General features: G+C 47.6%; 1 protein-coding gene across 6 annotated transcripts in view; it reads left to right on the top strand.

Annotated features, from left to right (window-relative positions):
* The window catches only part of SLC8A3 (solute carrier family 8 member A3), a 111,863-nt gene that overhangs the window by 81,999 nt on the left and 13,236 nt on the right, over window positions 1-16,628 (top strand). For 3 of the 6 annotated variants that reach the window (XM_053944797.1, XM_053944796.1, XM_053944794.1), the window contains exon 3: window positions 8,663-8,766. In XM_053944797.1, the coding sequence (XP_053800772.1) occupies window positions 8,663-8,766 (104 nt within the window). Of the gene's footprint in view, window positions 1-7,179; window positions 7,287-8,662; window positions 8,767-16,628 lie in introns of all 6 variants that reach the window. The other 3 variants (XM_053944795.1, XM_053944793.1, XM_053944798.1) reach the window with 1 other exon arrangement.

Genomic DNA, 16,628 nt, shown 5'->3' with positions numbered 1-16,628 from the left:
TATCATGTGTCAGCTACTAAAGCATTTTCAATAGTTCTAATTGAAGCATGAGCCAATTTACTAATTAGCCAAGATTACGTGAGGAACACACAAAGGGAAGAAGCCTTTCTGTGTCAATATTTCCTCCTTTATGCCTTAGGAGATCTGGTGTGATTTGAACAAATACTGCTAACAGGCAGGCAGGCAGAGCCTCTGAGCTCCTGGTGGTCCTGCACATTGTCCCACACAGTCCCGGGAGGTGGGCAGGAGGGGTCACACAAGTTGACTGGGGTCATTGTCTCCACCTCGGGGTACAGCTGCTTCTTGCACAGTGTCTTCTCCAGTGAACCTTTCCCCCCCTGCCTGTGAGCTGCCACAGCAGAGCTGGATGTTTCTGGCCCTGGCCCTTACAGGAGTGGAGCAGAGATCCCTTGTGTGCTGCATGTGTGGCAGGGATAGAGGCTTGCAGAAGGGCTCTGGGTCTCCTGGGCCAGTCTCAGACTCTGCCTGTGTAGGAGGAACAGCAGGGATGCAAGGGGCAGTGCCAGAGGCTTCTTCCCACTCCTGCCTTGTCAGTCTGGGTGGACATTACAAAGGACTTTCTATGGGTAAAGAGTTGAAATATACGAAAATCATCCAGAAAACCATCTTTGTAATGTGGCTATTAGAAAGTAGTTGGGCAGGACCTACTTGTCAGGAATGGCTTGGTGGAAATGGCTCTGCCCAGAGGGAGGATGATAGTTGTTTGCAGACATATTTTCTGAGGTCTTTTAGTTCCCTCATGAAGTAAATAGACTTTAGCAAGGAAGAGGAGGTGCCCTACAGAAGTGCACCAGTTCTTCTGTATCTCAAACAGCAACATGCACATCAGTGATCTGCCTGAAACTGTGTTCTGACAGTTCATCTATCCTGTTGGCACCTGCTTAGTTAATTGGTACCAACATCTAATCTGACCTTAGAGACACCTTCAGTTCTGACCTTTCTGCTAGAACAAACTGACTGTTGCCAGTGGCTGCAGCTGAATTCTTGACAACCTGTCACACTCCCCTCCCCATAGTCTCCATGGTTATCAAAAAATCTTATTTTGTAAACATCATTTTAAGACCAAAGTGCAACCTGCCTTAGTCATAATCTGGATTGGTTCTTAAATTACCATTATTTTCTCTTGAAATTAAGATCATTCAGCATCTCCTTGGTGCGTTTAGTGAATCTTCTTTTGGATCTAATGATTCTGCTCTTCAAACACTTCCTGTCTTTTTCTGTGCTATGTGACAGCATAATTCTTTCCTTCAAAATTGCTCTGTTTGTTACTCTGGGTTATTGATGCACACTTCATATGACTCTGGGTATCAAATCAGGCTTCTTTTGCTGGCTTCTTCACCTTTCCTGTGAGTACTCTCACATGGTTATGTTAAATACCCACCTCCCAGTGAATTGGGCAAAGACAGATCCTCACTATTTATAATCTTTTTTAATCCCTTCTGGTTTGCCTCAAGCACACAGCATTGCCAGCCAGTCAAAGCAGGTGATTGTCCTGCTATGCTCTTCACTGGATGGCATCACCTTGAGTCTTGTGTGCAGTTTTGGGCACCACAATATAAAAAAGGCATTAAGCAATTACAGAGTGCCCAAAGAGGGGCCACGAGGATGGTGAAGGGTCTGGAGCCATGTGAGGAGTGGCTGAGGTCACTTGGTCTGTTCAGCCTGCAGGAGACTGAGGGGAGACCTCATTGTGGTCTTCAGCATCCTCGCGAGGGGAAGCGTCAGGTACTGATCTCTTCACTCTTGTAACCAGTGGCAGGACATGAGGAAAAAACATGAAACTGCATCAGGGGAGGTTTAGGTTGGATATCAGGAAAAGGTTTTTCACCCAGAGGGTGGTTGAGCACAGGAAAGGTTCCCCAGGGAAGTGGTCACAGCACCAAACCTGACAGAGTTCAAGCATCTGGACAGTGCTCTCAGGCACATGGTGTGATTGTTGGGGTATCCTGCCCAGGACCAGGAACTGGACTCGATGAGCCTGGTGGGTCCCTTCCAACTCAGCATATTCTATGATACTGTGACTGCTCTATGAGGTCTTCTAGCACAGTAGCTGGGCCCTATCTGCAGCTTCACAGTGAAATCCCAAACCAGTGCAGAGCTCTGGGGAAGAGTCAGACTGGTACAACATGCTTTGCACTTCACGCTGCAGGAACCTGCACCCACAGCAAATCAGATGAAGGTTTGGGTTTATTGGGATGTGTCAAGAACAGAATGGCTTGACTCAAAGTGTTTGTACTAATGACTCACATTAATGAGTTACTGAACATCTCCTGGTACATCTCACTGCCCCAGGGATGTTTACCTTGCTGTCCTGACTGCTTTTTATTCTGGCTAATAGCGTCCCATCAGGGACTCTAAAATGTGCCCTTGCACAGCCCTGACTGTTTCAGTGGTATACACTGTGTGACATCTCCTGACTTGCATTGTTTTTAGAGTTTCACATTCCAAAGTCACACAGACCCACACAGACACATCCTCTTAACCTTCTCAGCAATAATTCCTGCAAATGAGAGTCTCTACACAAAGAGATACTCAGTATTTTCTAGCACATTAATCAAATAACCATTCAGTTGTTGCCTTATGTGTTGGAAGTGGACGTGTTGTCAAATAAAATGATTTTATAGATTATCCTCTGTACTTCCCAGATGGGGAATTTAGCAACATCATGTACACAAAGTCCTTTAGGAGAAGATCGATGTCTATTCATTTCATCTTCTGTTGCTTACTCAGGAAAATCTCATTCTTAATGTTGCTCCCCAGAGGAGCTTTTCCATCCCTGACTTTTAAAACCAGTGGTTGTTTCTAAGTGTATGTTGAAAGCAGAACCTCATCTGAAGGCTATTGAGTGGCAACTTGCAATGACCTCAGAGAAAAAGAAGCACGTGAGCAGCTATCCTGACTTCTGTATGGCCAGGTGTTCCCTGGGAGTGCTGGCTTTTGGCTTGCCTTGCTATGTCACAGCCAAATTGAAAGCATTGCTCAGTGTCCTGAAAGCTGCACCAAGCCCTGAATTAAAGAGCCCTTCCCATCACTGTAGTCATGCAGGTGTTGAGATTGGACTGTGCTGTGGCTTAGTGCTGGCAGAGTGGCTCCTTGCTGCCATGAGAGGCTTTTGGATGGTCTCTGTTGTTCTCTGCTTTTGAGCTGTCTGAGGTGTGTCTTGGCCCCAGTTAAACTGTCAGAGAGAATGGGGAAAGTGTCCTCCTTTCCCAATCTGAAGTGGCCAGAAGCTGGGGAATGAAAGCTGCTCAGCTGAGCAAGGTAGGCTTCAGATTCCTTGCTTCCCATGGTGGTGAGCATGCCCATCAGGACTGCTGCACAGCCAGCCCCTCTCGTGCCCACCTCTGCCTCCATTAATTTCAAGAAGCTGTCATGATGTTCTTGCAGCAAAATGTTCCCAAGCCTCCCGCTCCCACACGCTCTCTGCCTCTTGGTGTCCTTCTGTCACATCTCTCGCATTAACGTGATGTCCTCCTGGGGCAGCGTTACACTCCAGCCCTTCTCTCCATCCATCTCCTCCATTCTTCATGCCTTCCGAGGACGCAGCTCTCAGTGTGGCTGTAGGTGAGAGATGAGATTGTGTGGGAGCAATCTGTGTTTTGGCCTTCAGACAATTTATGACAGCTCAGGACGCAGCTGTATTTATGGTTGCTTTCATAGGCCTGGAGACGAGCAAAATGCTCACAGAGGTAGGGAAGCTACAGAGCGGGGGAAAGGGCAGCCCTCACCAGCCACAGTGGACTGGGAGGGGTGGCCTGATGGGCCACCACAAACTCCCCTCCATCAGCACTGACCTTTCTGTGGTGACAGTCACGGGAGCAGCCAGCCAAGAGAATGACACTTCCCCTCAAGGGAGCAAGCCCAGTGCTGTGCCCCCATCTGTGCAGGCTGCAGAGCAGCCTGGGAGCAGGGATGCTGCTCTTCCCTCTGCCACAAAATCCCAGGGAAAGGTTAACCGCTCCCCATTATGTGGCACTGGGTCTGTGGCCCCTCGCCCACCTCCCTGTGTCACTGCACAGTCCTTGCCAACTTCTGCTCTGCTCCTTTCCTCCTTGCGCAGGGAGGTCTGGCAGCACCCTGGCCCTGGAGCAAGAGCTTGCAGTGGCTGCAGTTTGGCTCCCATCACCCCCATCCCACCACACCTGGCTCCCCAAGCATCACCTCCGGGCTCCTGCTGTGTCCCCAAGGCTTTAATGGGGTGGAGGACCTGCTGGGCACTCACCACCTCTCAGCAAAGCTGGAGAGGTCAGGCACCCCCTCCTTTGGATTCAGTCAGATGGGGAGAGGGGCTGCAAGGCTCAACCTGTGTCCATGCAAGGCACCAGTGGTTTTGTCCTGTTGCTTTGATGTGTCCTTCACCTCTTGTTTCAGAACTGGGTAAAAGGTTCTTTTCTCCTTAAAAGCTTGTAGCAAAGGAGGGAACCAGGAAGTTACTGGATTGGTAACCAAATTCAGACTCTCTTTTTGGAAAAACCACCTGATGCTTGAGTGTGGGGTAATGGTCCAGTTTGCAGCAGAGCTGAGGTGGTTTAGGAGCCCAGAAGGTTTGTGTTCCTGACTTGAGGGGACCTGCTTTTGCAAAGCCAGCACTTTGCCATGCTAGCTTATAGGGATCCCCAGCAACTCTTCTTTCTCTTTCTTGAACTGTTTTTTTACATTAAAACAAAGACTATTCTAAGGAAGTCTCAGCCCTGTGGAACTACTTGGTAAGGCGTATAGACCTCCTTGTACTTAACAAAGTGTACATGCAGTGGGGGGAAGGGAAGGGAAGGGAAGGGAAGGGAAGGGAAGGGAAGGGAAGGGAAGGGAAGGGAAGGGAAGGGAAGGGAAGGGAAGGGAAGGGAAGGGAAGGGAAGGGAAGGAAGGGAAGGGAAGGGAAGGGAAGGGAAGGAAGGGAAGGGAAGGGAAGGGAAGGGAAGGGAAGGGAAGGGAAGGGAAGGGAAGGGAAGGGAAGGGAAGGGAAGGGAAGGGAAGGTCAAATGGTTTGCATACATAATATTAACTGTACAAAGCCTTAGAATAGCTTTGTCACAGTATATAAGCTGACCCCCAAGAAGAAAGGTCAGTGGTGTTTTTTCCAAATTTTTGCAGACAAGCAATACTGATTATTTCAAAGCTCCTAGAATGGAAAAAAAATAAGCAATGGTACTTATGAAAAGGATTTTTAAAAGCAACCCACGTCTAGGAAGCACTGTCTGCTTTGGAAAATCCCACCTTCTGTTTTGTAGTAATGAGCAAGGAAAAGATCAGAGCTATGAATCAGCTGTAGGTTTAACTCAGCAAATTGAACAAGCTTTGCAAAGTATCAGGGGCCCAGATAAAATCTGGTTCAAAAGCCAAATTCAACATCTCCAACAAAAATGAAACAAAAAATCATCATGATGAAGTCTTAGCAGAGCAGCAACATTTACACCAGAGAAATACCTTTTAAAATCTTTCAGGCTGGATTAGGAGAGATTGAAGGAGTCTAGAGAAGGGAAAGGAGGCTTTGCTGGCATTGGTGCAGGGTATGGGTAGAGCAAGCACTGGAAAAATAAAACTGATTTAGCTGAGAAAGAAGAATTGGAGGTGATTTTTCTTGCATATTCCTGCACTGATGGATAGGCAGACATTATCCAAACTCTACTTCTACCCCTATGCCATCATTTGAAAGAGAAGGGTTGGGACCAAGATCAAGACCAGTGTCAGCACAGAGAACAGGATTTCCACAGCTGGAGTGCAGGAGGAATTGACTTGAGGGTCAAATGATTCTGTGGTCATTATTGATATCAGTAGCAAGCTGCAGTGATGATTTTCCTATTCTGTGCTGAAATGCTGATTTTCCAGAAGCTGCTAGCCATGGCAGCATCCTCAGGGTGGAGATCAAAGCACCCCTAGGGTGCAGGGCTGGACCACTTGTTCTCTGAAGCACTGTGGGATCAAAGATATGGGATTTAATTGCAAAGGCTACAGGCTGAGGCACACAGAGATGTGAATTTAGGCACATCTTTCCAGATTGCCGGTGATTGTGATTGCCAGTCCTGCTTTTCTCTTCCTTCCCATTGCCAGTCAAGACTGATTGTGCACAACATGCACCTGGGCCTGATCTGACTGCTAAGGATGGGCAGGAAGAAAGAGGAGATTGTTGTTGCAGGGCCATGTGTGGGTACAGAGCAGTGGGAAGCAGGGGACCTTTTCACTGGCAGGAGGGGTAATTGTTTTGAGGTAAGGGAAACACTTTTTATGTGGAACTGACTTCTGGTTTAAAAATGCAGTTCCAGCTTGGGGTTGGGGTCAACTAGAATTCCAGGAGCCCCAAGATGGCAAGTGAATACCCATTCAGAGGAGTTACACGTGCAAACAATGTTGTATTTAAGAGGGGGTTATACCACCTTGGAATGAAAGCACCAATGTCTTCAGTCACAAGTGAGGGATGTGACTGCATGAACCTTTGCAGCCATTGGGGAATGAGGGGAGTGGAGGGATCATTTTGAGCTTGCAACAGTCAGTGCAGCCTGTCTGTAAGGAGGCAGTGGGTTGGGAGTCTTTGACTTATTTCTCTTGTTCTCTTTGGGTGTGAAAGTTGTGGGACAGTAACCTCTGCATAAGGCATGTATTTGTTGTGAAGGAAACCATGACATAGTCAGCTCTTCTTTTCCTACAAAATGGTACAAGAACTTGTAAGAAATTTGCTACAGGAGAAACACAGGATCTGCTGCCCAGCTGCTCCAGCAGCTCCAGCAGCCAGTACTTCTGAGTACAGAGCAGGCCAATGAAGCTGAGGAAGCAGCATGGTGCCAGCAGGATGTGTGTGCTTGTGTGGCTGCTAGTGTGTGTGTGTGTGTGCACAGGGGTAAGAGGGTGAGGGAAGCCTGCTTCTCTGCTGGCCATCAGACCTCACTGCCCACAGGCTGAGCCCTGAGCCAGTTTGCTGGGGGATTGTTTTTGTCTTCACTTTGTAGTTTGGCCTGCCATTCTGCCTTTGGGTTAAACAGAAAATTGGCCAGTGTCGTTTGCAGAAGGGAGACTTTAGCCTTTCTCAAAGGGCCATGTTGAGTTTGTTCAGTGGGTGAGAAAACTTTGACTTTCTAATGTACCCATTTAACTCCGTCCTTCCTTGACTTTTGCTTCTCTGTTCCCCTCTTCCCTTTATGACCCTTATTATTTTTCCATCCACAGCAAAACAGTTCACATCAAGGTAATTGATGATGAGGAGTATGAAAAAACCAAGAATTTCTTCATTGAGCTGATGAGCCCCCGCATGGTGGATATGAGTTTACAGAAAGGTGTAGTACTGGCCCTGCAGACTAACATTAACGTTCTTTCCTCCTCTCTTCCATCTCCTTCCTCCTCTTCTCTTCCTCTTCCTCTGATGTCTCTCTGTTTCCAACTGCTCTGCCCTAAACACTGCTGTGCACGCACACCGTGTCACATGGTACCCATGGGGTGGCATGGGGAGTGGTGCTGGGGCTGCTGAGAGGCAAAGTGGCAAGGGGAGGAGAGAGAGAAGGATGGAGAGCAGTCCTGCTTGTCCATATTTCTGTGGTGACTTGATAGGAACCTTCTGCCACCCTCACTGGAGGGCCCAAGCAAATTTTGTAGTATCAGTGGGAAGATGCTGGCTAGAAACACATCCAGCATCTCAGGAGATCATCCCCCAGCCCTGGTCCTATGGGTTGTTCCAGTCAGACCCATGTTAGAAAAACACAGGAATTGAGGCCTGGCAGCTCTGTGGCTTCTGAGAAGCAGTGGGCAAAGGCAAAGGCTGATTGTCACAGAGGAACTCTGGGAGCAGGAGCTGAGGGCAAGGAAGAGCCAGGGCCTGCTTTGGTTTGCCTGGGGGCTCGCAGCAGCTGTATGCATTGCAGGGAGAGTGGAGGGGGCTAGATAAGCTGGCCTCAGGGGAAAGAGGCTAGACTTGCTCAAGTACCCAGGGCATTTCCTTTTGAGCCTTGGAGGCATTGGCCTGTGGTGTCCCCTGTGAGCAAAGCTGTCCATCCTCTGGGAAGACTGCATCCTCATTTGAGGAACAGGACAGGAGGATGGGTAGATACTATCAAGAAGAGAAAGCAATAAGATGTGCCATTTTAAAAATGGGAGTTAGAACCATCAGCCTCCTTAGCAGCTGGTAGAGCTGTAGCCACTGGCAGAGACCTACCTCACTGCACTGGGGAATGTGTCTCTCTCTTCTCCTCAGGTTCCCAGCCCGAGTCTTTGCAGATTTATTATTAATCGTGAGGATATTATTACTGTATTTATTATTAATGGTAAGAAAAAAATTGGTCTTCCAGCTAAAATGCAGTGGGTAGCTCAGGGTGGTGGTCCCTGATGCTTTTCAGGCAACTGATACCCTTTCCATTACCATCTGACACTGAAAAAAATGCGCTGCAGAAGCCACCTTCCACTAACCATCAGCAAGGTCCTCCTCCCACTTTTCCCTGCCTCCTCACTCCCTTGCCAGCCCTCTCTGCCCCTAACACCCCTGCTCCCAAGGAGCCGCTGCGAGGATGCTGTGTCCGACAGGCAGGCCAACGCACACCGCCCCAGCGGGAAGGGGCTGTGTGCCAGGAGCCCACCACGCCGCCGCTGCCGCCGCTGCTGCTGCCTCGCCTCCAGCCAGCTGAACCGCTGTACATGGTTGTCTCTCTTGTTGTCCCTACAGGAAGACCATAAGGGTTAAGATAGTAGATGAGGAGGAATACGAAAGGCAGGAGAATTTCTTCATTGCCCTTGGTGAACCGCAATGGATGGAACGAGGAATATCAGGTGTGAGATCCTTTATGAAAAAAATGCAAAAAAGAAAAAAATCAGAATCAAGTATCCAAACCCCAAATCCAGAAAATATAACCTTCTTTCTCCTCCTTACCCTTCCTCCTTTTCTCCTCCTCCTGTAGAGGGATCGACTTTTACTCTTTGCCCTCCTGTATTCTGCTCTTACCCTGTTTTGGTGTCATCTCTGCCTTTAAGAGCCTAGCTTACTTCTGACCCTCCTTTTGTGCAATGCTTGAGTCTTGGAGGCTGTGTTATTTTGATTGGGTTTCCTTGTCTTGATCTGTTTTTTGCTCTGAGCACACCTTTGCTGTTCTCCCTACTCCTGCTTCTTTGCCAGGACCTTGGGGAATGCAAAAGGCAAGAGAAGGGTGTAATGCATGGCTGCCCTCTTCAGCTCCTCCTGTATTCCTCCTGTCCTTCCCTCTGTTGTTGCCCCCAGTGGCACTGGTTTGGTGCTCTTGAGTCCCTCTGAAGCGTGATGAAAAGTCCACAGGAGAAAAGGGGAGGTGTGAAGTAACTTGGGTTGTTTTTTTTTTTTTTTGAAATGGTTCTTCATGTCTTCCATTTGAAAACCCCTTTAAATGTGTCACAAACAATCACAGTCTGTCATGCAGAGGGTGTCAAGCTCTACTGAGGTCCTACTTCATCAGCAGTGAGACCCAGGATCTCCCAGCAGACCAGGATTTATAGCTGGAATAACCCCAAACTTACGGTTGTGTCTTGCCTACATCTATCCTTGTTCTTGTCCTATGTATGTTTGACCCCTTTTTCACTGAGTCTTGCCACTTGCTTCACTAGCTTTGGGATGGCCTAGGAGGGACAAGATTTAAACAGAGGCACTTTAAGAAAAGGAATTCAAATCCACCTTCTGTGTGCCTGTTACAGAGTAGAGCCAGATGTGGGTGCCCACAGGCTTATTTCTGCTCTCAGGTGCTGCTGTCGGTGATGGGACACCTGGCTGCTCTCCATGCACTGCACAGCTCTCCCTAGCTGAAATGTCTTCTATTTCTTACCTCACCAGCACAGCAGCTGCCCTCTGGCCAGTCCAAGCTCCCATAGACTGCTCTGTAGGATGTTCAGGATAGACACAGGTTACATTAGCATTTCAGTATTGTAGAGCATCTGTAGACTTGTAAAATGTAAACTTGTATTTTAATACTCTTAGACTGCCTCCTGCAGCCCACAGGCAATGAGGGATATCGGGTTTCACTTTGTCAAGCACAAGCCCTCAGTTTTCATGGAAGTCCAACTGCCCTTGAGCAGAAGCAGTGATCAACCTTGCCATATCTCATGGGAGTATGTCCCAGCAATCAGTTGCCCTCCAGGGTAAAGATGTGAACATGGCTTCTAGGTAGAAGTTGTCTGGCCTCAGCTTGTAGACACTAGTTATTCTACTACTTTTTTCCATCAAATAAAAGAACTATATAATGCCACAGCTTCCATGTAGGTATCTGTTCTCTACACCCACAGTACGCTCAGATTTCTTCCTGGGCATTGTGAAGGCCAAATGTTTGGTGCTGGATCAAAGTCTTTAGTCCTAGAACCACACTGGCGTCTCCTCTCCACATGTGTAGAGATGTCTTCCTATCCATGGGTCTCCTACCTCCATCTCAGCAGGTCCAGGAGGAAAATCACAGGCCCCAGCTTTCTCCTGCTTATGCACTTGGCAGCTTGGAGCAACACAATGAATTTTTTCTCAGTTGTCTGTTCTCTGTGAATCCTGCAGCCTTTTCTAAACAATGAGCAGAGTCAGAAAAGGGCTGTTTTTATGAAGACTCACATTTCTTTTTCCTACACAGGTCTCATTGCACCTGGCTGAGTAAGAACAAGTGTTTGGAAAAAACCCAAATGGCCCCAGAAGTGGACCAGTTGTAAAACGTCCTCATTATTACTAGGACTACAGAACCAGTTTGCTGTATCATATATCTCTTATTTACATCTATATCATCTCTAATCAGTGTGATTGTCTGATTTGCAAGAGGCAGAGAAGAGGTCAGAGCTGGACTAAATTGATGTGCAGCACAGAGCCTGCAGGCCAGGAGGTGAGGGCACACCCTTGGACAGACCCTCTTTTGCCTGGAGGAAGTAAAGGACCATGCCAGGGAGGAGAAACAGGGCCCCAGTTGGCCTCATTAGAGAAAAGTCAGACTGAGAGCACCGTGGTTTTAAAATCTGAGAGGCAGGAGATTAAACTGCATTTGTAGATGTTGCTGGCACAAGGTGGCACAGTCGCTACACTAAATCCAGGGCATCTGGAAAGATCCCCAGCTCCGTCCTGCTGCACTTTGCGGCATCTCCGATGAGCCTACCTTGTGCCTGGCATGAAGAATGAGGAGCTACGTGAGGCTTTCCCATAGAGAGCATTTTGAGCGATCAAGAGCAGATGCTGTGGCCAGCAGCTTCACAGAATTCATGCGTGACCAGCTGGCTCCCAGCGGAGAGGAGGCAGCCCGGGCCACGCATGGGCTGGCACATGCTCGGGCATCGTGCGACGTGCCGTGCAGCGTTGGGAAGGGACGCTCGTGCTGACTGCAGCACACGTGTTCCTGCCAGCATCATGCAGGCGCTGCCATTGCCCCGTGCCCACAGACAGGGAAAATCCCACACCACAGTCACCTAGTGGGGGCTTTGCTGGGTTTTGTTGTGGTGATGGATGTACCCCCACGTGACTCACACAGCAAGGGCAAAGCACAGCTGTTGCCTCTCCTTGGGGGTCCAGGCCCAGTAGCTTTTGAGGTAGAGTCTCTCTGGGTTTTGGCTGTTCATGCATTTGTTCCCAGTGGTGCAAAATACGTGGTTTTCTTGACAGTTTGTCCTCGTTTTGTTGTTACTCCTCACTTAGCTCTGTCACACTGAGCCTGTGCCTCAGTGCTGTAGGAGGACTGATGCTCTCAGCTATTTGCAGCATCTTCAAAACCTTTCCTGGCTCCTCTGAAAGCAGTGGTGTTGGGCACCTCAGATGAATGACAGTCATGTTTGGAAGTAATCTGCAATCCGGGTCACGCAGAGACAGCTAGTTGTGCCTGCACTACCATAGCTTTGTGCTGAGGGCCTGCAGCCAGCCCAGGATTTCTCCATGCAGAGGGCAGCTCCAAGCTTACCTTAGGGATACAAACTAGGTGGCAGTGATGAAATCAGGGGTGAAATGTTCCCTGAAGTGATGGCGGAGCTGATGACAGGGAGAAGTAGTATGTACTTTTCAAAGCAGCCTGGCGCAGAGTTTGAGTGGTTTATTTTGGGATGCAGAACTGGTTCCAGAGCCTGGTGCTATTCAGACCCAATGTGCTGTCCCTGAGGGTACCCACACTGCTGCAGGCTGCGGTGGCAGTGGTTCCTGACAGACATGCAGTGGAGGAGGATGGCAGGTGGGAGCAGGGCTTACTACCACGTGATTGATTTGCATTACTGTCTGTGCTGTCCTGTACACCTGCCAGTACAAAGCAGTCACCTCCAGGCAAGGGAACTTCTCCTTGGCCCTGATCAGATCTGTGGGCCACAGGGGTCTCCAGGACGGTCTCTGTGAAGGCCAGAACTCAGCATGACATTCATCCTATTGCTCTTGCTCTCTGCATCTGCTAGCACCTTACTGGAGGAAAAATCATCTCTACTCAGAAGTGTTCCTGTGGTGGTCCAAACACAAATGCCTGTCTTCAGGTTGACCAGGGCTTGCAGAACACAGACCAGCCACTGATACAGCCTTTGAACTGGAACATTTTGCATCATCTGCAGATGCTGCTCTTCACTGTTCATCCCCAGTTACATCAGTCATGCTGCTTTGAGCCTTGGGACACTCAGTTGTTAACCCTTGGTGTAAGGAGAACTGGCCACTTACTCCTGCTACATAAATGCTGCATCTACTTTGTCTCACAGGTCATCTGCTCTTTTTCACCAATCACTTTCTGCAGCTGGAGTTTTTCAAAGTCTTGCTGATCATCCAAACAAATCACATCAAATAGTTTTACTATAGCAGCTCTTTTTGTTGATGTGCTCCAATAATTCAAAGAGATGAGAACAGATCTGAGATTGGTATCTTGCCAGTCTGGCCTGTGATGATGACCAGTGTTGACTCAGTAGTGGCATTATCAGATGCATGGAGCCCTGGCAAAGATGGTGCTTGCTGCAAGCTTGTTGTATCTAAGTGAATGAGTAAAAAGAAATCAAAGAGAGAGACTCACATTCTTTGCTTGGCCAGGATGGTAAATGTTGCTTTTCTCTATCCTCCTGGCCATTTTCCAGGTTTCCTGACTTTTTTTGTCCTCTCCATTTCTAAGAAATTAATCTTCAAATCTTTCTTGTCTCACCTTTCCTCCATATGCAAAGTCATGTAACCTGAATCCCTGTTTACTGAGTGCTGCAGGGTTTTGAAACTTCCCTGCACCCTGAACCACATTTCTGGGCATCCTTTTGTCAGCACCTTTTTAAAGGGTTCCTGCAGGGAAATTAGTCTCTTCCTTTATGACGAGATGCTGTCTGTTGGTTTGACTCTTGCTCTCATAGCAACTCTGCTATTGTGTCAGCTCACAACTCAGAATGCAGATTTTGCTGCTGTCCCAGCAAGATTTCAGAGTAATACTTTCTTCACTCATCAGCTTTTACAGTTTTTCCTCAGCCCTGGATTACCGGAGAAAAACTTGCTTTGTGTTCCCTGGATGAAGTTGCTCTTCTGCTTAAATTGTGGCTAATCTTAGTGTTGATACAGCCTGAATGGCAAGTGAGGCTACTTTGGAAGATTTCACTTGATTGCACATAATGGTGCAAATGGCATTTGGAAAAATATGTTACATGAGGGTTACTGGGAATCAGCTTGAGAGAATTCATGGCACAGTGGTAGAAGATTAAACCTCAGAGCTGATGGCTGAAGGCTGAGTCTTGAGGGCTATGTTTCGTGAAAGGCACCGACAACGTTCATGCAAAGTTTTGCTTCAGAAGGCATGTCTCCCACAAGATATGACTTTGCTGGAAATGGGAGTACGGATGGCTGGCAAACACTGTTAACAGCTGGGTGGCATGTCCTGGCTTGAGAGGATTTTGTCTGAAGTCTTCTCAGCTCTCCCAGCATAGAATCAACTGGTGCAGACAAATCTCATAGCACATCTACTTCTAATGAAGTGTCAGCACCTCTGATGGGAAAGCTTTGTGCCCAGAGGGAGGATGTGACTGGGAGTCACAGAGGAAGGATTAAACTGCAGAGAAGGAAGGATTCCCAGCTTGGATTGATCCATTGAGTTATCTATATCCAAATACTGATGAAATTATTTGACTTGTTACAAAGATCCATACCTGTTTAAGGTAAGCTGTATTGATACATGTGCTGCAGTTTTCAGAAGTGTGAACAGATGGTAAGAAACTCCTTCTTCATCAACTCCATCAGCTGCTGATGTGAATAGCAAAAAAATGTTAGATTGCTGTTACCTCGTTCCCTCAAGGTTTAATAATTTGCTCACAGCTCTGTGATTAGGCTGAATGCTGCTGATTCTCCTGATGGAGAGGAGTTTCTTGAAGTCTGCAAGAGCTTTGCTATTGACTTCAATAATATCATTCAGGTTAATGCTGCAAAATCTCTGCCTTGTTTAGCCTATTAAAAAAACCCCATGCTTAGGTCTCTTCACAATCTATTAGGGAAACAGTTTACTCACCTCAGTGAGCAAATCTGGAGGCAGAGCCTGCAGACAGTTACATCTGGGAAATGGAGGACCATGATCTCTTTGGGAAAAGGAGCCTGTGTTTCACACGGTCACTTCTTGGTCACCTTTGAGCGTGCAGGGGGTGGAGGCAGCGTGTTCTCTTTGCCTTTGGCATCCTGTGACTGTCCTGCTGTGTGACTGAGAGTTTCCTCAAAATTCATCCTCCCCTCCCTCATTGCAACTCCCTCTCTAAATCCCAGGCCTTTAACAAGGATCCTCTTATCTACACAGTGGCTTCTCTGAGTCTTTAGGGATACTGATTAGAAAAGATTTATGTTAATGAAGAATGAGTCCAGAATAAAGCATGCAGCACATTCAAATCTCTCAGTGAGGTAAACAGCAGAGAAAAGTGTTTCACTGTTTAGAAAAAGGCTGGGACACGCATTCAGCACATCAGGTTGCTGTAAGCACAGGATTGCTGGATTGCTGGTCTGCTTCAATCCCAAGCCTGGTTCCTCTTGCTTTAAGCTTTTTGGAGTTAAAGCAGGAGGTAATGAAATTCCTGATCTGTAACCCACACCAACATGCATGTCACAGCAGAATTTGACCTCAAAATATACCAAAAAACATGCAGATTAAATGGCTTATTAGTAAACAGATTTTTAGTAGCTTTTTAAACTTCAGGTCTAAATTGTCCATTTTCAGGGATGGCAAGGGAAGCAGAGTTCATGCATGCAATTTGGACTTCACCTAGTCAAAATCAAGCCTTCAGGGCAAAGAAACCCCAGTGAAGGAGGAACAGGGATCCAGAGCTAAAGGCTTTGGGTCCTCCTGGGTGAGTCAGCATCACAGCCCCCTGATCTGCAGGCACACGTGTTTGTCCACAATCACACCGTGCAAGGGTTAGGTAAGGGATACTTGGGACTGCTATTTTGGACTTGGCTGCAGAGCTAATTTTAGCAGTTCCCTGTAAGAGTACACATGTTAAGCCTCTGAGACTACCTGAAATGCCAAGAGCAATGAGGTGGCCTGGCTTGGCCCCATGAGGAGCATGATGTGCAGAGCAGCGGTGCAGGAGAGGGAGAGGTGCCCTGAGGAGGACTGGAGGGATGCAGCCCTGGCTGGGGAGAGTGGAGGGAGGCTTGTGGGATGGGAATAGCACGGAGGCCATCAGTGAAGCTGGTACAGGTACAGCATCCCCAGATGCGCTGTCAGGAAACATTACAGGTCAGGGCTAAGGGCACATTAGCAGATGTGTGTGCAGGAAGAAAGCTTTAGTCCGTGAAATCATTTTCTTGCTTGCATGCACAGCATTCACTCAGAAATATAAAGATAAAATAATCCCTTGGCTTTCTGCATGCTGTATTCTTGATGTTTCATTCATAGCTTTATAGGCTTCTTCAAATATTCATGTATCATATCATAAGTGAAAGGGAGAAAAATTGTTCTTTTTCAGGCTCACCAGCAAATGGGGGAAAAAATAAACTCAAATCCCAGAGCAGTATAATAACAATTTTAAAAAACATGAGGAACCAATGGCTTTTTTTAATAGCCACAGTAGCTTAGGGTCCCTGTAATATTTCATTATATTACATTTGAACACCAAATCAACCCATTGTACTAATGCTTGTAATTGCAAAAGGCAAATTAAATTTCTATACATTGTCTGGAGAACCAGAAGACCATGGAACAATAAGAAGGTCACATGAGAGCATGAACTGCAGCAGGACAGAGCTACAAGGAAACTCCAGATTCATGCTACCAGGGGTACTGATGAGCCTGTTGGAGACTTCAGGAGAGGTGTGTGAATGACAGGAGGTAGTTCAGGCAGAGCAAAGATCCCTTTGCATCTTGTGGTTCAGTGGCACGGTACTTAATGCAGAATGTACTCATGAATAGTTTCCCCAAAGCTTTTGACTCTCAAAAGGAATTGACCCTGAAACAGAAGGGTTGCTCAGCAAGGAGCCTCTTCATTTCACCTTTCACTGTGCCTCTACCTGCCTGCATGGACAAGGGAGATCTCTTGGGTTGCCCACAGTTCTTCCAGCTGGGGAGACAGATCAGTGGATGAAGATCTTGACTTGGTCAGTGTCTCTCTGCAGACTGTTGAGAAAGCTGAGCCCATGGTTGCTGCTCAACAGAGCAAGGAAGTGACTGGGGGTCAGGACTCAGGATTAGTTTCCCTGGCTCTGTCGTGGATGTGCTGTGCGACCTTTGATAGATTGCTTAGGA

This window comes from Vidua chalybeata, chromosome 6, assembly GCF_026979565.1.
Source record: "Vidua chalybeata isolate OUT-0048 chromosome 6, bVidCha1 merged haplotype, whole genome shotgun sequence".
In the NCBI taxonomy this organism is placed as follows: Eukaryota; Metazoa; Chordata; class Aves; order Passeriformes; family Viduidae; genus Vidua; species Vidua chalybeata.
Note: the sequence above shows the minus strand (reverse complement) of the source record. Positions and strands in the feature narration are given on the sequence as shown.